The following is a 25,582-nucleotide window of genomic DNA, read 5'->3' on the forward strand; positions in this document are numbered from 1 at the left end:
ACTTTTTCTTGTAAAGGTTATTTCTTTGTTTAACTCTATGTATATACTTTGTTTGTGTCCAATAAACGCCAAAACTTCTGAACCAATCGGGCCAAATTTTGGTGTGTGACCTCACATGACCCCAGGTAGGGTTTATGGAATAATAAAATTGGAAAAAAATTCCTGGAAAATAGTTGGAATTGTTTTTTTTTAAATCCGTCAATTCGAAAAGAAAAACCGGCCAAAACTTAAAAATGATTTAAAATGGTTTTCAGAGCAACAGCAACAAAACAGTCCAAGAGTTCTTATCAAAGGAGCTCAGGGTCCAGTAGTCCCAGAAGTAACTGCACCAGGCATTAGTGTGCCTGGAGGGGAGGTCAGGGTCCAGTAGTCCCAGCAGTAACTGCACCAGGCCTTAGTGTACCTGGAGGGGAGGTCATGGGGAAAAACACACTTTCCTGGTGATTATCAAATTCACAATTCTGGGATTTTTGGACCCCGGCCCTGGCTCGACAAATATGGTCCTGTGCCCGGTTGGATGTGAATAGAAGACATCAACAGTCCACACAGTCCCTCATCCTCCATGGTGAAGGTATTTGGGGACATACCAGGCGCAAACGTAATACATGAACCCTTGTACGCGCTTTACAGCCCGGGCCAGAGAGGTCGTCGATGCAAGAGGCGATTTTATTGGATAAACAAATTCATAAAAACAAGGAAACATCCTTTAAAAAATTTGGGTTAAAATTTTTTTTGTCAGTTTTAGAGATATTTCAATTTGGTCTACAAATACTGCACGCGCCCTGTATCATGTATTTTTTATATGAATATGTATATTTTAGATATATATTATTTGAACTTATGAGTTAAAAAATATAAACTGACACTACAGAGCTAGAACCAAAAAACGTTGAAATTAATGTTGTCTTCGTTCTTCCTTTCGTGTAATTGTCAATAGTTGGAAGTGATTAAAAGAAAAACTAACTTGTGAACCCAGCGCTGCCCAGGTTACTAAAAGATTACCCACACTTGAACGATTTTACCGGGGAAATAAATTTTCGCTATTTAAGTCGACCCACTCAAGTTTGAATCTCAAAACCAAGCAAAAATATTCCCTTGGTTCTCCTGAGTTTCCCAATCAAAATTTGAGGCAAATCAAGGGGTTCCTGAGTTATTATCGGACAAATAAACAGACAGATAGACAAACAGAGATTACAACTTTATATATAGATGTTCATGGCACTAATTTAGAAATAGTTTAGTTGGAAAATTACAAAATCAGAAGTGAAAAATAACGAAAATTCCCATATTTTTTGGTTCTTACTCAAAAAGTTGATAACACTTTTGTATCTTTAATTTTACATTTGTAAATCCTTTTCCTTCATGTTTCGATATTGGCAATGATCAAACATTCTTAATACAAAGTTGTATTTCCGATTTCTTGGAATATTTCTTGATATTCAATCCGTCATAAACATCTCAAAAATCCGAATTTGACTTCAGATAATCAATGACTATTGCAGTTTTCTTTTATTTGTCGTTTTGGCGTAGTTTTTCAAACAAACCTGGAGAAACAGAATCTGAAAACCAAGCTAAGAACATTCCCCTGGTTCTCCCGAGTTCCCCAATCACAATTTGAGGCAAATGAGTAGTTATGATTGAACATACAAACAAACAGAGATTACTACTTTATTTATATAGATACTCACTTTTTCAGGTTCTTATGTAAATCTAAAATTAGAGCTTTCATTTTGAAGACAAATTTAGATCTGAAAGAACCGAGTTAACATTTAACGATGTTGCCTTTCTTAACGGTCTCAATGTAGAAATTTACATTTTCCTGCATTTCTTAATTAATCATATTTTTTCTTTTTTGATGTTTTTTTCTTTCATTATTTTCTTCTCTTACCTTGACGCATCAATTCTGCCATGCCCTACCGTGTTTTCCCTTCCATATCCTATTCTACTTGTTCTAGATTGTTCTAGCTTGTTCTGGTTTGTTCTAGCTTGTCTGCATAGCTTGTCCTAGATTGTTCTAGCTTGTCTGCATAGCTTGTCCTAGATTGTTCTAGCTTGTCTGCATAGCTTGTCCTAGATTGTTCTAGCTTGTCTGCATAGCTTGTCCTAGATTGTTCTAGCTTGTCTGCATAGCTTGTCCTAGATTGTTCTAGCTTGTCTGCATAGCTTGTCCTAGATTGTTCTAGCTTGTCTGCATAGCTTGTCCTAGATTGTTCTAGCTTGTCTGCATAGCTTGTCCTAGATTGTTCTAGCTTGTCTGCATAGCTTGTCCTAGATTGTTCTAGCTTGTCTGCATAGCTTGTCCTAGATTGTTCTAGCTTGTCCTAGATTGTTCTAGCTTGTTCTAGCTTGTTCTAGCTTGTTCTAGCTTGTTCTAGCTTGTTCTGGCTTGTTCTGGCTTGTTTCCATAGCTTGTCATAGATTGTTCTAGCTTGTTCTGGCTTGTTCTGGCTTGTTTCCATAGCTTGTCATAGATTGTTCTAGCTTGTTCTGGCTTGTTCTGGCTTGTTTCCATAGCTTGTCATAGATTGTTCTAGCTTGTTCTGGCTTGTTCTGGCTTGTTTCCATAGCTTGTCATAGATTGTTCTAGCTTGTTCTGGCTTGTTCTGGCTTGTTTCCATAGCTTGTCATAGATTGTTCTAGCTTGTTCTGGCTTGTTCTGGCTTGTTTCCATAGCTTGTCATAGATTGTTCTAGCTTGTTCTGGCTTGTTCTGGCTTGTTTCCATAGCTTGTCATAGATTGTTCTAGCTTGTTCTGGCTTGTTCTGGCTTGTTTCCATAGCTTGTCATAGATTGTTCTAGCTTGTTCTAGCTTGTCTGCATAGCTTGTTCTAGCTTGTTCTAGCTTGTTCTGGCTTGTTCTAGCTTGTCTGCATAGCTTGTCTTAGATTGTTCTAGCTTGTTCTAGCTTGTTCTAGCTTGTTCTGGCTTGTTCTGGCTTGTTTCCATAGCTTGTCATAGATTGTTCGAGCTTGTTCTGGTGTGTGCTAGCTTGTCATAGCTTGTCATAGCTGGTTTTAGCTTGTCCTAGCTTGTTATAGTTTGTCCTAGTTTTTCATGGCTTGTCCTAGCTTGTTTTAGCTTGTTCTAGCTTGTCATAGCTTGTCCTAGCTTGTTATACTTTGTCCTAGCTTTTCCTAGTTTTTCATAGCTTGTCCTAGCTTGTTTTAGCTTGTCCTAGTTTGTCCTAGCTTGTTCTAACTTGTACTAGCTTGTTTTATTTTGTCCTATATTGTCCAATCTTGTTCTATCTTATCCTTGCTTATTAAAGCTTGTCCTTCTGTCTGATAAATTTTTCATAATCCATTTGGTACGTTCACCTCATCTGTAAACACCTTTCCCCATTTTGTCTATCCTTTTTAGACCGTGTCCTGCCTTCTCTTATTAAATCCTAATTAGTTCTAACTTTCCCTAAATTGTCCCACATTGTCCTAACTTGTCCTACATTGTCCCACATTGTCCTACCTTGTCTTTACTTCTCCTTATTTTGTGTACATTGTCCTACCTTGTCCTAAATTGTCCCACATTGTCCTACCTTGTCCTTAATTGTCCCACATTGTCCTTACCTTGTCCTAAATTTTCCCACATTGTCCTACCTTGTCATAAATTGTCCAACATTGTCCTACCTTGTCCTAAATTGTCCCACATTGTCCTTACCTTGTCTTTACTTCTCCTTATTTTGTCTACATTGTCCCACCTTTCCCTACATTGTCCTAACTTGTCCCACATTTTCCTATATTGTCCTACCTTGTCTTTACTTATCCTTATTTTGTCTTCATTGTCCTACCTTGTCCTACATTGTCCCACATTGTCCTACCTTGTCCTATATTGTCCTACCTTGTCTTTACTTATCCTTATTTTGTCTAGATTGTCCTACCTTGTCCTATATTGTCCTACCTTGTCTTTACTTATCCTTATTTTGTCTACATTGTCCTACCTTGTCCTACATAGTCCTACATTGTCCTACCTTGTCCCACATTGTCCTACCTTGTCTTTACTTCTCCCTATTTTGTCTACATTGTCCTACCTTGTCTTTACTTCTCCTTATTTTGTCTACATTGTCCTACCTTGTCCTACATAGTCCCACATTGTCCTACCTTGTCCTACATTGTCCTACCTTGTCTTTACTTCTCCTTATTTTGTCTACATTGTCCTTACCTTGTCTTTACTTCTCCTTACTTTGTCTACATTGTCCTACCTTGTCTTTACTTCTCCTTATTTTGTCTACATTGTCCTAACTTGTCCTACATTGTCCCACATTGTCCTACCTTGTCCTAACCTTGTACTAAATAGTCCTAATTCTTCTACCATGTCCTACCTTATCCTTTATTATCTTGCTCTACCTTTTCTGTATCGTGTTGCCCTACCTTGTATTCTCCTTGTCCCTACTAATATGATTTACCTTGTCCAATTATGTCCGTTGAGCTACGCAGTCGGTTCACAACAGAAATAAAAGTTAGATTAACTTTTCGGTTTCAATTTAGACTTATTTCATTAAAATTTTAAATTTTAGCCTCCGAATCCAGGCAGAAATTTATGCCATTGATTTAATGCCTTGAACGATTAAATAATTTACTTTAACGGAACGATTTTACTTTTTTCTACTAAACTGTCATTTAAAAAATCTTATCTATTCCAAATATTTCTCCTATAATGTTTCATTCTTTTCTCTGATTTTAAATCCTATAAATCTTACTTGTCGATCGTAAAGTATTTTTATCTATAATGATGTTTGTATGTGTTTGTCTGTCTGTCTGTCAATATCTGGTTGCATGTTTACAGATAGGAGTTTAGTCTTAGACTGAATATATCCGAGTCCAGTTATACCAGAGACAAGGAAACCAGAGAACATAGGGGAAAAGGAAAAAGAGAACACGGAGACAAGAGAACTTAAATTAAAAAAGAAAAAGCACAAGGAAACCAGAGAACAACGAAAAGAGAACGAGTTAAGAAAGAAGGAAAGAACAAAACCTAGAAAACATAAAGTAAAGAGAAATTTGAGAGCCAGACAAACACATTGGGAACCTTAACGCTTCGAAATAAGAACAAACTAGAGAACAAGGAAACCAGAGAAAATGAAAACGAGAGAACAAGGAGACTAGAGAACAATGAAACTAGAGAACAAGGAAAACAGAGAACAAGGAAACCAGAGAACAGGGAAATTAGAGAACAAGGAAACTAGAGAACAAGGAAACTAAAGAACAAGGAAACTAGGAAAAAGAATACCAGAGAACAGGGAAATTAGAGAACAAGGAAATTAGAGAACAAGGAAAACCAGAGAACAAGGAAACCAGAGAACAAGGAAAACCAGAGAACAAGAAAACCAGAGAACAGGGAAACCAGAGAACAAGAAAACCAGAGAACGAGGAAACTAGAGAACAAGGAAACCAAAGAGCAAGAATACCAGAGAATATATTTATGTGAATATAAAGTAATAAATGAATAATTCCCCCCTTTTCTTTTTCTCACCTAAGGTTATAAGGGTCCCAAGGGGTTTGATTAGACAATGAATAGGGTATTCAAAAAATCTCTTTTACACAAAAGACTTAAAAATCGAACATTCAACACTCTTCGCACAGATTAGAGAAAGACATTTTCCCAACGCCTATTATTTATGACGTTATGAAAAAAGAAGAACACAGAATTGTTAAAAATTTAAATTTTTAAAACTATTTTCATTTGTAAACATTACGGTGAACACTTTGTATGAATTCAATTGTATTTGCGGAGCTAATTAAGAATAAACAAGAAATACAGTAATTTGTGCAAATGGAGTATCTAAAAGTTGTAATCTCTGTCTGTCTGTTTGTTTGTCCGATCATAACTAGAAACCCCAGCACCGATTTGCCTCAATTTTTATATGGTAACTCGAGAGAATCACGGTAATGTTCTTCGCTTGGTTTCGAGATGCTAAATTAAGTGGTTCTACTGTTACAGCGGAAAAAAAGCTAAAATCGTAATTTAAGACAGCGCGCGGGTAAAGGATCGGACTAACTATGACTACCCTGGGCAGTGGGCAACACTAGGTTCTCAAGCTAGTTTTCTGTTATAATATAAGGTTGTGTGATTAGGACACCCTTTACTACAGTGCTTATATGTGCAGAACCCTAGGGCCATGATTAGAGCGTACACTGTACACTTTACATTTACAACCTAATAAACCAGACAATATTATCTAATTATATAATTATCTATGCATACTTAACTACAGGGTGTCCCAAAAAACATGGGAATTCAGTGACGAATTCGATATCGTCTTTGTTATGAATTAGCACTGTAATACCTAATTTCAAAAGCCATAATATTATTATGTCTGCTAGAGTTTATTTTATGAAAAGGGTAAGAGACTGTAAAGATGTGTCTATAATGTCTCCGCAAGATGAACAGAGAAGACGGACAAGTTTACTCTGTTTGTATACTGCAATTTTCTTGTTTTACAAAGTACAACCGTATGCAGTCAAAACATAAACAAACAAAATGTGAACATAGCAGACGAAACTCTTACAGATTACAGCTTTTCAGTAGGTATCACTATTCTAAATCAAAGAATTATTTAAAAAGACGATATAGAATTCGTCACTGAATTCCCATGTTTATTGGGACACCCTGTACCATTAAAGGGACTGTAAGCGTAATTTCTAGTAATCCTCTTTGCAAAGAGGGGACAGTCTGATTTACAACAAGCCTTTGACTGATCAACGAGGGCAGTATTTATCTTTATAAATGTGTTCAAATCGCCTGAAAACTACGCTAGCGTAAAGTGTGAACTCAATGTAGATGACCATATTTCTAAAAAAATCATCCCCAATATTCTATGTTCAATGCTGTTTTCAAAAACTCAAATTCAAAAGTTTATTTTCTGCGAATTTTTTTCTTATTTACAAACTAATTAAAAGCGTTTCACAAATAAGAAGAAGTCCCCGTGACCCTTGATTAGTCAAAAGTTTAAAGGGTACCGTAGTAAATCGGGCATTCCCTTCGATGCATGGAACATCACTAACCAGCGCTAACTATGGATGGGCAACGTTCAGTAAACGAAAAGGAAGTTTACAAAATAACGGAAGTTTGCAAAATAACGGAAGTTTACAAAATAACGGAAGTTTACAAAATAACGGAAGTTTACAAAATAACGGAAGTTTACAAAATAACGGAAGTTTACATTAAATAACGGAAGATTACAAAATAACGGAAGTTTACAAAGTAACGGAAGAGTCCGATAAAGAACAGCAAAAATAGTTAAGTTTTTAAATCATTTATAAGAGAAATAGCCGATAATAAAAATAAATTTACGGTTGAAAAAAAGAACGAACGGATGTAAAATAGAAAAAAAGATTTTTTAATGCAATTTGATGTTTGTAAATGTTGTCTTTTGTTTTTCCCCCGCTTATTTGTTAGATAATATATAGAATTTTATGTATGTTGGTGTTTTTAGATGGGTTTGATGTTTTTGTTTGATGTTTGCGGGTATTTTTCGATATATCGATAAGGTCAAGTTAATACCTGGCATTGTTAATGATTTCTAAAATAATTTCCGTTAGCGGAGTTTCCTTTTTGGGGTCTTAACGCTTAAAAAATGGAGAATATAAACAAACTGAATTAAATAATATTTCATAACAAAAATATTGATATTCACAAAACTGTCTAACCTTATTCATGAAACCCGGGTTTTAAAACTGGTTTTATTAACGATACCCTGTGTTAAGTTTTGGGCTCAGAAGTACAAACTGTACAGTGTACAGTGTACATGTACCGACTGTACTGCAGTCTAGAACATACTTACTTCTCGGTTTACTTGTAAGAACAAGTATTAACTGTACAGTGTACACTGTGCCTGTACCAACTGTACTGCAGTCTAGAACATACTGTGCAAATGAACCGTGATTATTATGTTCCGTGATACAATGAACATTGGTTAACATCTAGAATAAGGACAGCTTAAATTATTTTCCTATCTATCTATCTAAGTATTCAACTATATCACTATCTATCTATCTTACTATTTCACTATATCCCTATCTATCTATCTAACTATTTCACTATATCCCTATCTATCTATCTAACTATTCAACTATATCCCTATTTATCTATCTAACTATTCAACTACATCCCTATCCATCTATCTAAATATTCAACTATATCCCTATCCATCTATTTAACTATTCAACCATATCCCTATTTATCTATTTAACTATTCAACTATATCCCTATCCATCTATCTAACTATTCAACTATATCCCTATCCATCTATTTAACTATTCAACTATATCCCTATTTATCTATTTAACTATTCAAATATATCCCTATTTATCTATCTAACTATTCAACTATATCCCTATCTATCTATTTAACTATTCAAATATATCCCTATCTATCTATCTAACTCTTCAACTATATCCCTATCTATCTATCTAACTATTCAACTATATCCCTATCTATCTATCTAACTATTCAACTATATCCTTATCTATCTATCAAACTATTCAACTATATCCCTATCCATCTAACTATTCCTTAGCCATCATCTCTAATTTTATTTTATTCATCTATATAAATATTATAAAATGTCGTCTTGACAGTACAATTTCAATAGGTTTTATACTTTAAACCTAAATCTCAGTAATTGAATAAATTACTGGAATCTCCGGTACATTTCAAAAACCGGACCGATTTTCAAGGAGCTAGAGCAAGCTGTACAGAACACACACAGACAGGCAGAACGGGACGGTTTTAAAGAGCTCCGTATAATTATTCAAATAGAAAACTTTTTACAAATTCTTTCGATATCTGGGTTAAACTGTATCTGACTAGAAATTTTCCTATCCATCTATCAACCTATTTTCCTATCCATCTATCAACTTTTTTTCCTATCCATCTATCAACCTATTTTCCTATCCATCTATCTACCTATTTTCCTATCCATCTATCTCCCTATTTTCCTATCCATCTATTTAACTTTTTCCTAATCATCAATCTAATAACTTTCCTATCCATCTCATGAAACTTCGAAGTATGCTGTCAATCATTGTTTGGTTGAACCGTGAAACTTAAATCTCTTCTGTCTGCGTAATGGATAACTTTTAAGATACAAATAATTATTTTGTCCTTTACTCAACCTTTTAGTTTTCTCCTGATATCCAATAGGAAAAAATCCTTTGGTTTCTGACAAAATTTACAAAAAATCTTTAAGTTTTATGAACTCAGGATAATTAACCGCATTCCACACAAGTTCGGAAATCACGAAGAGAGAATATTCTTTTGGAGCATAGAACTTTAAAACTTTAATTTAAATTTTTATTAACACTGTTTTAGACAATTTACGATATTTCGGATTTTATTTAATTATTAACGAGGCCAAATTTTAAAAAAAAGTATAACCTATATTATTTGACAAATTAAAAAGATAAAAATGCAAGGATCAGCAGCATTGTGGAAGAGAAAATTATGAGAATTGTTGTGGCTGACCTTCCATCCGTCCCAAGCCAAGACAAGGAAAAGATATGTACACAAATTAGTGTCCTGTAATTGTTGAATGCCAAATTATCTATTGGACTTTCTGCCAATAGCGACTGAATTTGCTATTATAAAATGTACTGCGTAACTTTTACGTAAACCATTGTCATTGAAAAATATGTTTTTTTAAATAGCTTAATTTTTAGCAATCTTAACTAAGGTAATATATAACAGTGATAACCAGAAAACAATGGAATAGAAAGACGACAATGTAGCAATACTTAAGTTTAGTACTTGATGTTGTTACAAAAAAAAGTAGTTTTACTAAACACTTAAGAATCACTAATTTATTGAAATGGGTTCGTTTTCACTGCACAATTGCTGTGTTTATGCTAATTGAACTTTTAAAAGTTATGACTTGATTCTAAAAGTCGTCTTTCTATTTCAGAGTTTTCTGGTTTTCTAAGTCTTAAGTTTTTAAGAGATAACATCCTGAGAGAGATTGAATTTAACGTTGTTTTTGTATTAAACTTTTCTCATTATTGAGTTTTATTAGCGTGATTAAAGAATTTTGCTAAAAATCACGAAATAATAGTTGTTTAAAACTCTACTTCATCAAAAACCAAGGATACAAATTTAAAATCAAAGATAAATGATTGTTAGAAAATAATTTTCCCCCAAAGCTTAAAGTTGTTATCTGGTGAGTGCTGACCAATTAAAAAAATATGTCTTAAAAATGTGCTGTTCAAAATTTTTTGAATTTTGGAGATTAAAAATACAGTTTAAGGCAAGTAATCACTTATCGTAAATATACTTTATCGTAAATATGAACCAAGTTTTATAATCTCAAAATATATTAATACTAGCCTTAGAGGGCGCTTCGCGCCCATCTCCTAAATTAATTGTGAACATGTTCTCTTTGTGTACATCGTAAAACAAAACAAAAATAATTCGCGGATTTTCACAAAAAATTTCGTGGATTTTCAAAATTTTCAAAAATTTAATGAAGATCGAATTTTGATGGAGACAAATATTTGAAATTTTGATCATTCATAAACTTTCCCTGTGGTCACGTGATGTCCCACACAAAATTTGGGCCCGATCGGTTCAGCCGTTTTGACGTTTATTGCATACAAACAAACAAACAGACAAACAGACAAACAGACAGACAAGCCAAATTTATATATAGATAGATTAAATAACAAGTATGTATCTGATATTATATTTAAAAAATATATAAATGTTGAATAACAAGCATGTAGCTAATATTTTATTTGAAATATATAAATATTAAATAACAAGCATATACCTAATGTTATTCTTGAAATATACAAATATTTTTAAAATAACCCAAATCAAACTATTTGTAAGCGGCAAAGAATTAGGTAAACAAAATGAACAGAGAATGAATGGTAACTTGTACATGTACACTGGACACTGTACACTGTGCATATACTTTTTACACTGGATATTGCACACTGCATTTATACAGGTTCATTGTTCACTGTACAGGCCTGGTACAATCTGAGATATTTCTCCTAGATGACAATATCAAATTATCCATAAACCTGAGTCCTGTTTTCTGGGATCATATTCTTCATACTCTTCTTCATCCCTTTCTTCATCCTTTTCTTCATCCTCTTCTTCATCCTTTTCTTCATCCTCTTCTTCTTCTTCATTATCATCCTCTTCTTCTGTATCCTCCTCTTTATCTTCATCTTCATCTACATCTACATCTTCATCTTCTTCCTCCTCTTCCTCATTACCTTCTTCTTTATCTTCTTCGTCTTCCTCTTCTTCTTCGTCCCTTTCATTTTCTGTATAATTGTCTTCGTCTTCTTTTTCTTTATCATTGTCACCTTCCTCTTCTACTTCTTCTTCTTCTTCTTCTTCTTCTTCTTCTTCTTCTTCTTCTTCTTCTTCTTCTTCTTCTTCTTCTTCTTCTTCTTCTTCTTCTTCTTCTTCTTCTTCTTCTTCTTCTTCTTCTTCTTCTTCTTCTTCTTCTTCTTCTTCTTCTTCTTCTTCTTCTTCTTCTTCTTCTTCTTCTTCTTCTTCTTCTTCTTCTTCTTCTTCTTCTTCTTCTTCTTCTTCTTCTTCTTCTTCTTCTTCTTCTTCTTCTTCTTCTTCTTCTTCTTCTTCTTCTTCTTCTTCTTCTTCTTCTTCTTCTTCTTCTTCTTCTTCTTCTTCTTCTTCTTCTTCTTCTTCTTCTTCTTCTTCTTCTTCTTCTTCTTCTTCTTCTTCTTCTTCTTCTTCTTCTTCTTCTTCTTCTTCTTCTTCTTCTTCTTCTTCTTCTTCTTCTTCTTCTTCTTCTTCTTCTTCTTCTTCTTCTTCTTCTTCTTCTTCNAAAATCATTCTTTAGAATTTACAACAGTTCATATCTGTATATATAATGTAAAAGGTTGAATTATGCAGGTTATTGTAAAATTCCAGATTATCATCAAAATCGTTAATCGTTAAAATTTGTTTATGTCATACAATAGATGCAACCACATAGAAATTTGTTTTACATTTAATGCCTAAAGCAATCTTTTTTTGTTATTTTTTGCGTTCCCAATAAAGAAACGTTTCAATCGACTGGGATCTATTTGTAAGTGTCCCCATGGGCCATGACCACAATTAAATATATTTAAAAATATTTGAAAATCGACAAACGAAAATAAAATTTGCGATTTTTTTGTTATTGTTGACTGTTGAGAAATATACGAAGAGAAATAAAAAAGTCTAGAAAATTTTGATTTTATTTTATAATGTGTCAAAAATATTTACCATATCTTTTAAATGTGTCATACACCATTTTCTGTCATCGCTGAGCACCACAAATATTGGCTCTTCATACTTTTTCCTAAATTTTGAATTGTTTCCCATAAACAGACCGAAACATTTTTCAGAATTTCTAATTTCTCTTTTTACCTGAACTGTTCAAACGCGTATTTAAAGTAGTTTTCATCCACAGGTGTTCCTAAAAAATGTTTAAAAAACGATTTGTCCTTTTTTTAATTATGAGACTTTGCTTTACAAAAGGTAGTTTTAAAAGTTTTCAAAATGTGATTTAGAAATGTTTTTATTATTCCAAACTTTCATTTAATAAATAATTCTCATCTAATTAAGCTGAAAAATGTTATTTAGGAAAAAATTTACATTAATCTAAAAATCTTATATTTTGATGTCTTTTTTTGTCAACGAATGAATACTATAAAAAGGATATTTAAAATTTATTAAATATAAAAAAGCTTTTTAAAAATTCACAATAAATTTTAGTAAGTTTCCATTTGAATTTATAAGATGTGAGATGCAGATCAATAAAAAAAATGTTTTTAAATATTACTAAAAACATTTTGAAAAATAATTTTTGAGAATTGGTTGACAAATTTTCTACATCTCTTAAACTGATCTCGATCTTTTCTTATTGAGTTAAAACTAGGGTTTCCAATTGGAATTCCGTTGTACGGAATTTCCTCCACTTGTGCCATTTCATTCGCGGAATTGGGCAGAATTGCGTGGAATTGCGCGGAATTGCTTTTCCATCTAAAAATCAATAATTTTAACTGTGACTTACAAATTTATGCAGCAGATACAAGAATGGACATATCTCTGTAGATTTTTTAAGTTTATACAGTTTAAAATTTTTAAGTTTCTTGTGGTTAATGGTCGTTTACTCAAAATTAGATATTTTGCTTCAGTGAGAACCAGAACACTATGATGCAGAAAAACAGCATTACAGTTTATTTGATGTCGTTAGAAAGCCAAAAAATTTAATTAGTAATTTATTAAATCACTTATTAATTCACTTAGCTTTAGTCTAAAATGTCGTCATTCTGTGCCAGAGTTTTCATGCTGCATATGAATATTATAAAACAAAAAATTGAACGAAATTGCGTAATTATTAATTGCATTTATTGCGTGCCATCAGGCTTAAATTTAATATTATCACAAAATTTAAACACAAACACAAGAAAGTTGAACGGAATTGCGCCGCGCCATTATAAAAGGAATTGCGCGCAATTATATTCACTTCGCAAGAACACCCTAATTCGCGCAAGTAAAATCCACTTGCGTTGAAAACCCTAGTTAAAACTGTTAAACTGAATTTCTTTGCTGAAAACATAATTTAATATAGTGTATCAAGATAAGTATTACGTATGCTCAAATAGATATTAAAATGGCAATCTCCTACCTTTAAACTGGAATCTCCTACCTTTAAACTGCAATCTCCTACCTTTAAACTGCAATCTCCTACCTTTAAACTGCAATCTCCTACCTTTAAACTGCAATCTCCTACCTTTAAACTGTGTTTTAATCCACGATAGATAATCTGTTCTACGCACATGAACTCCAATAAATGTCGGGTTTCTCAGTTTCTTTCTTCTTTTTAGTTGAACTGCAAACAAAACAAACAATTTATATATGAATAATATTTACACCTAAAGGCAAAAATATAATCTGAAGCAAGATTTTCCAAAAATCGTCTTTTGTATTCCAATTCCACAAAGTTGATTCAATGGTCTCCAAAACTCTATAAAAATTTCAAATCACAATTTATCTACATTTTGTTTAATAGTTTTGCATATTTTCAGCCTTAATACTTTATAATTGCAGTTCCAGTTCAACTCGTAAAATCTTGAAAATCTTGAAGAACCAATTGGAGGATTGTGTCTAGTTTTGTTTCAACCAGTGATATTGTTAAACTAACTTGGAGGAGAATTAGTTAGACCAGCCCTTCATAGTTTAACTACTTTTCTTAACCTTTATTATAAATTTGTATTTGTAACCTTTATTTTAAATTTTATGGGTTCTGTACAGAAACTTGACACTCGCCAACAATTATAGTGGTTTAAACCCTATATCTGTGCAACCTAATGCTAAAAACCTTTGACATTTCGTGCTATGGTTCTGTTAGACCAAATTGTTTGGAATATCACAGGTTTATACAATCAGGTTGCAAATGTAAAGAAAATATAATTTTGAGTTTGTGGCGAGTATTACTGTTCAGTTTATTTTATTTGTATTGTTCCTAAATATTGATCAGCGGCATCTACAGCTTTTCTATTTAACAGCGGAAGAAATAGTGTTCTGATTCGAAATATATAGAAATAAATTTTAGTTGAAAATGGACAAAGCTTATCTTTGAATCAAAGGGATCTTTAACCACCATTAGACAATAAATGATCATTAACAAACTAAAAAAAATTTATAAAAGAATTTATATCGTGACAACTTTTTGGAGATCGTCCTTGCCACTTAATATCTATTTGTCACTTTATAATGTTTCCCAAAAGTAGAACTTTTTTTACTAAAACTAATTTTGTCATCAAAACAATTTTTTTTTAATAAAAAAAAAGAAATTATAAATTTGTATTTGTGTTTTTTTAATAATCATAAAAACAATTTCAAACCCCAAAAATGTAATGTTAAAAAACATTTATTATTTTTTTGAATTAACCATTTTAAATGCTTATTTCTTGAAATATTCCTGATTGCTTCCAGATGTTTGAGAATAAGAAGAGGGTCATAGTAATCCAGCATTAGATAATCAACCTTCTTATACCTAAACATTATATTTCTAAACCTAAACATTATATTCCTTAACCTAAACATTATATTTCTAAACCTAAACATTATATTTCTAAACCTAAACATTATATTCATAAACCTAAACATTATATTCCTAAACCTAAACATTATATTCCTAAACCTTAACATTATATTTCTAAACCTAAACATTATATTCATAAACATAAACATTATATTTCTAAACCTAAACATTATATTCCAAACTTGAACATTATATTCCTAAACCTAAACATTATATTTCTAACCTAAACATTTTATTCCTAAACCTGAACATTATATTCCTAAACAGTGAAAAGTATGAAAAATGTAAATTTACTTGTTAGGACTTTGCCAAACGTTCGTTACAAGACCCTTCTTCCAGGTGATACAGGTAGGACAGATACAGGTCTAGATAGATTGGTATTATTATTAATATTATTATTATTATTATTATTATTATTATTATTATTATTATTATTTAATAATAACTATTTTTATTATCAATATTTTTCTCTTCTTCTTCTTCTCCTTCTTCTTCCTCTTCTTCTCTGTCATCATCTGCCTCCATTTCGTCTGTATCTTCTTTCCCATCCCTTTCTCTCTCCTCTTCATCATCATCCTCATCTTCTTCTTTTTCTCCATCTTCTTCTTCCTCTCCGAAGTTCTCCATCTTATGTTTTACTGGTCCTTAATTTAGTTTAAAAAGCCAAGAATTTAAAAACTTTTCAACATCAAATTGCCAAAAAAAACCGTGTAAAATTTGTACAAACTTGTTAGAAATAATATTTGAATTATCTAGTAGAATATATGTCCCTGTGATACATCAACATGTTCCCAGTTCCAAGGTGCTGCTTTATGTAGAGCCTAAACAGTTATCTTGTTGCATGGTTTTTAAATTTTTTAATATACTGCTTTACAATTCTATATTATAATTGTCAATTTAAATAGAATTTCTTTTAAAATTTCAATAAATTTGTCTAATACAAAAATTTATTTTGATTTAATATCTAATTGTCAAAAAATACAAAAGAATCGAAATATCATATGTTTAAAACAACAAAGGACCGAAATTTTGGAACTTCGTAATTTGTAAATTATCACTTAGGCGCCATAGGCTGCACAGGTGGAAAGGCGATAACTTTTGATTGTGCAAATTTGATCTCTGTTAGGGTCGAACTTTACGGAACACCAAGGCACGAACACCGGTTAAATTTGCTAGATCATTTGTAGAATTAGTAATGAAAATAGTTATTGTTCATCTTTCCCCCAATTTAAAATTAGCAATCAAAATATGGTTTAAGATAAACCTGTAGAATAGGATGTTTCTTGACACTGTATCCTGTAGCATACATAGTATCACCCCCAGCTAGCAGGGAACTCAGAAAACCAAAGCTTCCGTAATCAAAAACTAAAACAACACATTTATTGTCTAACTTTAAATAATTTGAATCTATTTGAATATTTAAAGTCTGTTTATGCAATCCATTGTAAACTCTGTATAGGGGAGGGGGGGGNGGTCCTCACACTTACAGCCTTAAAATTGGTAATCGATGAAATATTTAGTTTGGTTTCAGAGACAAGAATTGCCTGAGAAAATTTTTAAATTTTTTGGATCCCGCGAAATTTTTTGTTGTTATAATTCTGAGATGAGCGACACAAACATGTGCTTAAATTGCTTAAAATATGTGCACTAAGCGCCAATTACCTAGCAGTAAACTTACTTGTATGGTTGGTTTGAACTAAAAGAACAAAATCTTGAACAGCCGGTTCGACTAAATCAGTTTTTAAGACGGGGAAGACGACATCTGAACCCTGGAAAAGCAAAAATAAAAATCTTTCCTTCATACTTTCTTAAATATAACCCCCCCCCCCCCCTCCCATAACTTAAGACGCGGCTAAGCAGACTTTGTAAATTTTGGTTCATCAAACACCTGTTTTTTTGGCAAAATCATTCTTTAGAATTTACAACAGTTTATATCTGTATATATAATGTAGAAGGTTGAATTATGCAGGTTATTGTAAAATTCCAGATTATCATCAAAATCATTCTTTAGAATTTACAACAGTTCATATCTGTATATATAATGTAAATTTAATTGATGAAATGGCTGGACTTGAAATGCATACTGTATTGACTTGGCTTAACTTGAACTTACTTGTCTTAAACTAAATTAAAAAAAACTTGACTTTTACTAGCTTGATTATAAATGAACTAACGTTACTTGATAAAATGACTTGACTTAACCTGAACTAAGACGACCTGACTTACCTATAAGATATAAATTTGCTGTTTCTAGAAGTAAATTTCCTAGTCTCCCGTCTTCTAAAAAATGGGAAAAATTGATACGATAATAATCAAGAAATTCAAAATTTCAAAAAACTTTATAAACGAATTTTTTTTTCAAATGAAAACTCCATATGGGCAATTCTCTTGGTGGCAACTTCTCAAATGTATCTTTATGAAGTTTTCAAATTATCAACTGCCCAATTTCGTGATTTCGCAAATGTCTAAATTGGTTTAAAGTGAAAAAGTGACTACAGGGACTACAGGGACCCAGAAAACTTTTAAATGCTTCATATTTTCTTTGAATCTTCCCAAGGTATTCAAGGTATTCAAATTCGTAAAAAAATTTTGCGAGTGAAATAATAAAACCTCAAAAATTATTTTATTTTTGAAAATGAGGAATTCTAACAGGTTTTTAATAACTGCAGGGTTACAAAAATATCAACTGAGTTGAGTTCCTAATTAAAGTACATCAAAAAACTTAATCTCAAATTAAAATTTGGGGTTCTTGAAGTTTTTGTTGTTCTCATTCTTTGTTAAGGTGAGCTATAGGAATCAAATGAGAATATTTTCCGTGAAGGCAATACTGTTTTAAATTAAATATGTGTAAACCTTTAATAGTGACCAATTGTCGAGCAGTAGGTTTATATTCATCCATATTCTTCGCCTTCTTCTCCATCTTCTTCTTCTCCATCTTCTTCTTCTCCATCTCCAGTCCCCCCTTCAGATGGATATCATCTTCAAAGATCAAAAACAATTTTTTTCAATTTCTCAAGACCTAAATTATTTAAAAACAGAAGATATATGCCAATTAACAGTTTGATAAAGCAAAATTATAAATTCTTGATCTCGAGCTTTTGCTAATCTGCAGATATATTTAATCTTTATTTGATATCCCGCAGTGTAATTATACACTGAAGGCATAACTGAATAAAGAGATTAGGCATTGATCCTCAAATCAAGAGTACCCTCAGTGGATATCAAGATCAAGCAAGTGGAGGTATAAGTATCCAACAAAGTTCTGAGCCCTAGACATGTAGCAAATACCTACTCCATAATAATCTTACTCGAGACGTATTTATCCATGTCCTGATCTACTCGTTACCAAGAAAAACAGGGCTAACTCTCCGATTCTAAATGCCACACAGGCAATATCTCAAACGGGCTTAAATCTCCGGTTCCAAAGGATACACAGTCCCAAATATCAACATGTATAATTCAACGAGGACCCAAGCTATCTTTCCAGCTATATTTGATCAGATTGCCAACTATCAAGGCAAAATCTCCAGTCTTAGGATTCAACGAGGACCCAAGCTATCTTTCAAGCTATGTTCGATTCAATTGCCAATTATCAAGGAAATATCTCCAGTCTTATGATTTAACGAGGACCCAAGCTATCTTTCAAGCTATATTCTATTAAATTGCCACTTCAAGGAAAGATCTACGCTTGTATGTTTCAACGAGAACCAAAGCTTTATGCAAGCTTACTATGCTTCGGATAACGTAATCAAAAGCCGAGTCTCAATCAACTAACTTTATTCAAATAGCTTATGGTACAAGGTTTACAGGAATTGATGTAATTCAATTCCTACGCTGGTATCTATATCACGTGATTAATACCATCGTATTACGTATTTTACAAGATTTACGGATATATCTTTATACCATAAATCAATTATGTCGCATGATTTAAGCTAATCATATTAAATATTCCATTGAAAGACGGTTTCAATATATGAATAATGTCATTATAAAAGTTTACAACATTTAAATCATTATCAATGTAAAACGTACACTGCAATTTCACATAATATCATGTTTGCCTACTTTAACGATCAATTTTACTCTTTAATCAAAAGGAACGTGAACAATGTACACGTAATTTTAGGTGACCGATCCATTAATAAAAAAGGCATGCATTGTTCACAAGGGTATCCTGAAAGCTTTCTCTGATTAAGTATGGATTAGATATTCGTTTTTTGTATATCGAAATCTGATTATCTTTAATTGTGGTTTCTCTACAAAAGTGAATTGCTAAGTTTTTGCTTCATAAACACTGGAGAAATTATCAGAATTAAAACAACGTTATCTCCCACAATATTTATGAGATCAATGTTTCAAGGGAATCATAAATCACGTTTACCTTTTCCTTAAAAGGAGGTTCACTGGAATTAGAACAACAGTTCCTTTAAACTTGTCAAAATGCATGAAAATAAAGGTACATCCTTAAAGGGACTGTAAAGGAAAAATGAAAGGGTGTATAGGATGAAACCTGAGAATCTCAGGTTTTAAATGATACCTATAAGACATCTATTTTATGTTTCTGTCTCTAGAAATTGACATAAAACTGTGTCAAAATTATACCAAAACGGGTATATGCCAGATTTTGTATATAAGTTGTAGTATTAAATAGATCATATTCAACAATTACGCAACCAATCTAAAAACGACTACTAAGTGTCCAATAAAAAAATGCCGATTATGAACAAATATAAAACATTTCATTGTAAGATATTTATCAATTGATTGATCCCTGGATACTGTTGAAATCTCGAGGAGGAGACACTTCTGATTATTCCGATGTTGAGAAGAAAAATTATATTTAAAAACAAAATAAAAGAAATAACTTTCTTTCTCAGTATTCTCGACAGAAACCTTGCAGCCATCTCTTGATAGTTTTCAACAGTAGATTTAATCTTCATTTTAGAAATTGTACTTTTGAAAGGGAAGAAAGATCGTTAAGGGTTTATATCCCCCCCTTGTGTCTCAACCAGGATCACTAACTGGTTACTGAATAGGGTTAAGTTTCGTCAGGTAAGGATGGGCACAATGGTTGGGGGGGGGGGCAGTGCAATAACCTGTAGTCTTCTGGTGCTATAATGCACCAGAATAGTGGGAGGGGGGGGGGGGGGGTTTTGGGGCGAGGAACCCTTATTTTGGGGGAGGGGGGATTTTTTTTACACGGGTTTTGGGAGGGGGGGGGGGGGGGGGGGGTTATGGGGCTAGGTAACCTTAATTTGGGGGATGGAGGATATATTGTACATCGGTATTAGGAAGGGGTGGGGGAGGGAGTAGTGTAGATCAGAAAGGAATGTGTGAGTATGGTTATTCATGAAAATGTTTTTGTCAGGTTTTACATATTTTACATTACACATAAATATTCTTAAAGGGACTGTACAGGAAAAATGAAAGAGGATTTAGGCTGAAGCCTAAGCATTTTAGGAGTTGATCGAGACCCACACGAGTTCCATCTGATGTTCCTGTCTCAAAAAATTGATATAAAACAGTGTCAAAGGAATTGAGTTGTTGCCGCAATCTCTGATTTTCTAATCCCAAAATCTTTGCAACACAATGTCGTATACCTTAGATATTTCAAACAGTGTCAAAGGTATTGAGTCTTTGTCACAAACTATGATTTTCTAATCTCTATATCAGTTTTATATCAAGTTTTATATAAATTTAATTCTTTAATCCTTTCAAGTATTATCCGATTTCGCTTTCTAAAATACTTAAACTTGCAATTCTTACATAATAAAGCTCAATTATTCTCTTTATGTTTGTTTACAGGATTACCATTAAATACTTCTGTCGTTGTAATTTCAAATGACTCTAAATAAGAAAGACTTAAAACCTTTTTTTGGTCAATCATGTAAAATATACCGTTGTTTTTCTAATTTCAATAGTGATTATTTCTCATAATTCCTACATTTTTTCACGCCTTTGCAGAGAAACCATTTTATATATACTCAGTTTTCAGAATTATAAACTTGGATATCTGCTTCATTTTTGATGAAACAAAGTTTCTACTGGTACCGTTGTGAATCGGAAAAGACAATCTATAAATAGAGATTCACTTGAAATTGAGAGTGCAGTCAATTTGATACAACTCTGTAAAAATACCCTAATAATACCCTAATAATACCCTAATAATACCCTAATAATACCCTAATAATACCCTAATAATACCCTAATAATACCCTAATAATCAGTGGCGGACATAAGGGGGGTTATTGGGGTTATTTACCCCCCCCCCCTAGAATCCTGGGGGTAAATCCCCCCCCCCCCTAGAATATTTACAGATCTTTGTAGTTAATGTAAAATGAATGACTATAATGAAAGATATAAAACAAGGTGAAAACTGAAAGGTATGTCATGAAGCCTTTATTAGATTGAGTTTGTAAATCCCAGAAATGAGTGGAAAATGCAAATCAACCCCAATTAAAACCAATAATTTGATATACATCATGATATTTTTCTAGGGGGGGGTAAAAAAAAAATCCTTAAGTCCGCCCCTGCTAATAATACCCTAATAATACCCTAATAATACCCTAATAATACCCTAATAATACCTTAATAATACCCTAATAACACATAGAATACATTTGGTCTACCCTGCATCGTAGGGAGATAAACTATTAGTTTTTTTTATGTGTAGGACGAAGAAGAATATATTTTTAAAGTCTAATCCCTATATGCGCGGGTAACCCTGTATCGTTTCCGGAATTAGACTTTGAAATGTCGTCTTTTGAATTACCATTTTCCTTTATACTTACAGTCTACAGAAACAATTAACATATAGAAAATATGCAAAGCGTCCCATATATCTTATTAGATTATATCCAATCTTTAACTCCAAAATACGCACATAATACTCGAAAAATCTAGCATTTTCTACAAACAAATTTTCTATTAACCTTATTAAATTTTTCAAAATGATTCATTCTTCTTAAATTTTCTTATTTGTCCCCCAAATCGTATTATAGACCCAATGATGTGGGACACCCGTATACATTATAAAAAAGTACATAATACAAATATAAATAGCGAATAGCTAAAAATGCCAGTGAGAGGCAAGCCACTGAAGGTTGTAAAAATTCTCTTTAACTCCTTCTAACATAAAAATATATATAAGTTAGTTTCACTTTTTCAGTCGTTGAATTGCTGTCAAATTATTATTAAAGGAATTATTGATCTAAAAAGCACATAAAAATAAACTTCTGTCGTTTGTTGCATGCATATAATATAATTTACATTTACTAAAAAGTATTTTTTAAAAGGTACATATAATGTCACAGAAAAAAAACATTGTAATTTTCATTAAATAAAAATGAGGTATCACCGTTTTACCTACAATTTATCTTTTCATCAGTAATATATAACTTATTTATAAATTCATAACCTCAAAATTGCACATATAAAAACAATAAAAGTTAGGGAGGGGTTCAGGTTTTAACCTCTGTTTAAAGTTTATAAGAAGCTGAATATATACTTTCATTCCGCTTTTTTTATTTTCAATTTTTCCACGAATTTACGATTAATATCTTACAAGTTCTAGTGAACAAAAAAGATGGAGAATACATTTTTTGGGTTTGCAGAATAAATTATATTCATCTTGTTTCTTTTTTCTTTGCTCTTATCTCTAATCAACACTCAACAGAGCTAGTAAATGGTATATATTAACCCTAATTTAATATTACAATTACATTGACAATCTATCTTATCGAACATCACACTACATCACCATGGAGTCCGATAAAAAGCCCACAGAGGATCCATGAAAATCTAAATTTCACGATTAAATAGATAAACACCGACCGGTGATATCAAGTATCTTTTGATGATTAATGTTCCACAAAATATTTTAGCAGAAAGCAGAAAGATTGCATGTAACCGGGATAGAATTTTGATTTCTTCCCAGCACTGACAGTTTTTTTTAAGGATTCGTTTTTTATAATCTTATTTAACTATCTTTAATATTTGTTGCTAGGGATTTGATTAGTATTGATTTCTCACTACACTCGACATTTTTAAATTTTTTAATTGTTTTACCCCAAAGCTAATTTGGGAATTGCAATAAGGAAATTTAAATTTTACAGTTACACCCAGTACACAGTACACACCAAGTAATGTTAACATACACGCAACAGGGCTGCAACAACCCACCACCTGTCCCCCTTATATACAGGGGATTCTTTTATTGATAGATTCCCCCCTCCGTTGGTTTAAATTCCCCCTCCCTTGGTGAAAGCTGGTTTAGCCTCTTGAAAATCAATGGCGGACTCGGGGCAGCGCCATCTTGTTCTAACCATTCTAGACTGCTCCGCCAGCATACACATACACGCTGCTCTCCACAGAATAAAGGTTTATTCACACGTGTTCCGGCGTTCAGCTCACGTGACAGCTAGCGCAGCCCACAGCTCAGCATGGGCCGGTCAATTGACTTGACGAGTAAAGTGGCATTATTAGGTTTATGTACACTACTCATCTCTTTTAGCAATCCAGGTACATTACTTACATATTTTCTACTTATATATATGCACGTTGCACTAGAGTACAAGTTAGGTGCACGGCATACATGTATACTGTCATGTAAGAAAAATGTTTAGATGGCAGTATTTAAACTTTCTTATACTTATATTCCATATATTTGTCTCAGAAATCGATAATATTTCAAAACGTTGCATGATCAGTTAAAAAAAACTAAATATTCCAGGTTGTCACATTTCGACCTGAAATTATAATTTTCATAATGTTGTTGTCAGCAATCTGATAATTATAATTAATTCCAATAACTTATAAATGTAAATTGTTAAAATATAAAAATAAAAGATGATAGGCGCGCTTGTAAACTTTGACTTGCTAAGATTTTATTTAATTTCATTTTTTTTTGGGGGGGGGGGTAGGGCGTAACTTTTTGGAGATGAAAGGGAAAATGTAAATTTGTAAGCTTAACATTTATATCTAATATGATTGTGTTTTATATAATTTAGATATACTTATACACGACTTTCCTCCTGGTTCGAATAAGCCATGTTTTAAGTATATCGTGCTGAGAGGGCGGAGACACTGGATTAGTTTTACAATAATCTAGTCATAAATATAAATAAAACAATTTTTATTAATAATTTAAGAAAATATCTGTCATCTATTCTTTATAAAAGATAATTACACGTGTTTTGTGCCGAAATGTATGCTTCTTTCTCCTTGGTATTTTATTGGAAAACTGAGCAAATGAAACTTCAATCCTGCAGTGTAGAGCTAGTCCTGCAGTTTGCACAATTTAATATTTGATTTTGCACAACTAGATTAAAAAATAGAATTCGTTCTGGAACTAATGAACAAAGTCAAATTTTAAACAGGAATTTTAATGGTCAAAATGGCCGAACCGGTTTGGTTCATTATACACATGTTCAACCTTTGTATAAAATACATTGAACTAGACAAAGGTCAGATTTTTGCGACTACTAGTCCATCTTTGTGACCTAGTAGCTCCTATAGTTTTAATTTTTCGCACAAGTCTGAGGATAGATAATCTATTAATTTACATATTGGTTTTTGTTCTTTAAAAAGCTGTTCAAGAAGAGGAGCTAGTTATGATTGAACTATCATATTATAAGATTACAATCTCAAGTGTGACCTACTTTAATTATGTGAAATATATGCGAATATGAAAAGAAACATACAATTACTTTAGTAGAAGTAGAAAACTTCATTAAAAGCTCTCTCAATTCTAAATATCTTATAGTACAGTGATGTTCTAAATAGCAGAATAATATAACTTGATCGATAGCTTTGGAGTCGTCTTTGACTATAAATATAATCTACTGCATTCAACATAGGTCGCCTGATTTTAGCAATATTATTCATAAAACATTAATCAACGAATGGTCCTGCCATTTCAAAAATGTGGTCTGCCATTTTTGAGCTTTCATATTTACCGGAGATATGAATGTTTTCGTACAGAATAAGACATTTTCATTGTTTTTTTAAAAACGTGAAATGAGTTGAGTCTTTGCCACAAATTCAAATTTTATAACCCCTATACCTGTGCAACCTGATGGTGTAAACTCTTGATATTTCAAATTTAGATTATTTGATCTGACAGAATTCTTAGTTTGAAATATCTAAGGTCTACGACACTGGGTTGCAAAGATATAGGAATTTAAAATTCAACGCTTGTGGCAAAGAATCAATTCCTTTAAGCAAATTTTTAATATCTTTAGTATTTTGAGAGAGAAAAATGGCAGACCATATTTTGGAAATAGCAAGATTAGGGCTATTTTGTGATTAACGTTTCATAACAAATATTGATAATATTTATTGATAAAAGTTATCAATTAATCTTATATTACTATTTAGAACATCACTGTATTTGATTTTGTTCCGAGTAAACCTAATTTATCTATTCTACTTGTGTGTGAGATATATCTGATGGATCAGGTCTTATATCTACAATGACCACGAGTGAGGAAGATGAGAGCTAGGAGGACCCTAACAATATAGTAGGACCGAGGGTTGAGA

General features: G+C 32.4%; 4 protein-coding genes and 1 long non-coding RNA gene across 6 annotated transcripts in view; 1 reads left to right on the forward strand and 4 right to left on the reverse strand.

Moving 5' to 3' along the window:
• Positions 1-1,961: 1,961 nt before the first annotated feature.
• Positions 1,962-11,165, reverse strand: LOC111701077 (apolipoprotein A-IV-like). Its single transcript, XM_023472220.1, has 2 exons — positions 11,016-11,165; positions 1,962-2,321 (listed from the first exon to the last, which is right to left on the reverse strand). The coding sequence occupies exons 1-2, from the start codon at positions 11,163-11,165 to the stop codon at positions 1,962-1,964; spliced, it is 510 nt and encodes a 169-aa protein (XP_023327988.1).
• A 1,047-nt stretch (positions 11,166-12,212) lies between these two features.
• On the reverse strand, positions 12,213-13,821 carry LOC111701089 (uncharacterized). The gene is made up of 3 exons (XR_002765146.1): positions 13,727-13,821; positions 12,358-12,406; positions 12,213-12,289 (listed from the first exon to the last, which is right to left on the reverse strand). It is a non-coding gene; the product is annotated as an uncharacterized LOC111701089 (long non-coding RNA).
• Positions 13,822-15,513: 1,692 nt separating this feature from the next.
• On the reverse strand, positions 15,514-16,809 carry LOC111701088 (galactoside 2-alpha-L-fucosyltransferase 2; the record flags this gene model as incomplete). The annotated part of the gene is given in 3 exon segments (XM_023472234.1): positions 15,514-15,861; positions 16,305-16,405; positions 16,719-16,809. Coding segments are annotated over 3 exon segments (261 nt in total), but the record flags the coding sequence as incomplete, so codon positions are not given.
• A 428-nt stretch (positions 16,810-17,237) lies between these two features.
• LOC111701078 (uncharacterized) lies at positions 17,238-20,059 on the reverse strand. The gene is made up of 3 exons (XM_023472221.1): positions 19,815-20,059; positions 17,894-18,019; positions 17,238-17,320 (listed from the first exon to the last, which is right to left on the reverse strand). Exons 1-3 carry the CDS (start codon positions 19,981-19,983, stop codon positions 17,238-17,240), a joined length of 378 nt encoding a protein of 125 aa, XP_023327989.1. The 5' UTR covers positions 19,984-20,059.
• Positions 20,060-23,357: 3,298 nt separating this feature from the next.
• LOC111701087 (uncharacterized) overlaps positions 23,358-25,582 on the forward strand; it is a 15,918-nt gene continuing 13,693 nt past the window's right edge. Inside the window, exon 1 of one of the 2 annotated variants that reach the window (XM_023472232.1) lies at positions 23,358-23,563. In XM_023472232.1, the coding sequence (XP_023328000.1) occupies positions 23,485-23,563 (79 nt within the window). In that variant the 5' untranslated portion in view covers positions 23,358-23,484. The remainder of the gene's footprint in view (positions 23,564-25,582) is intronic. The other variant, XM_023472233.1, reaches the window with a different exon arrangement.

Source organism: Eurytemora carolleeae, unplaced genomic scaffold (genome assembly GCF_000591075.1).
Source record: "Eurytemora carolleeae unplaced genomic scaffold, Eaff_2.0 scaffold323, whole genome shotgun sequence".
NCBI lineage: Eukaryota > Metazoa > Arthropoda > Copepoda > Calanoida > Temoridae > Eurytemora > Eurytemora carolleeae.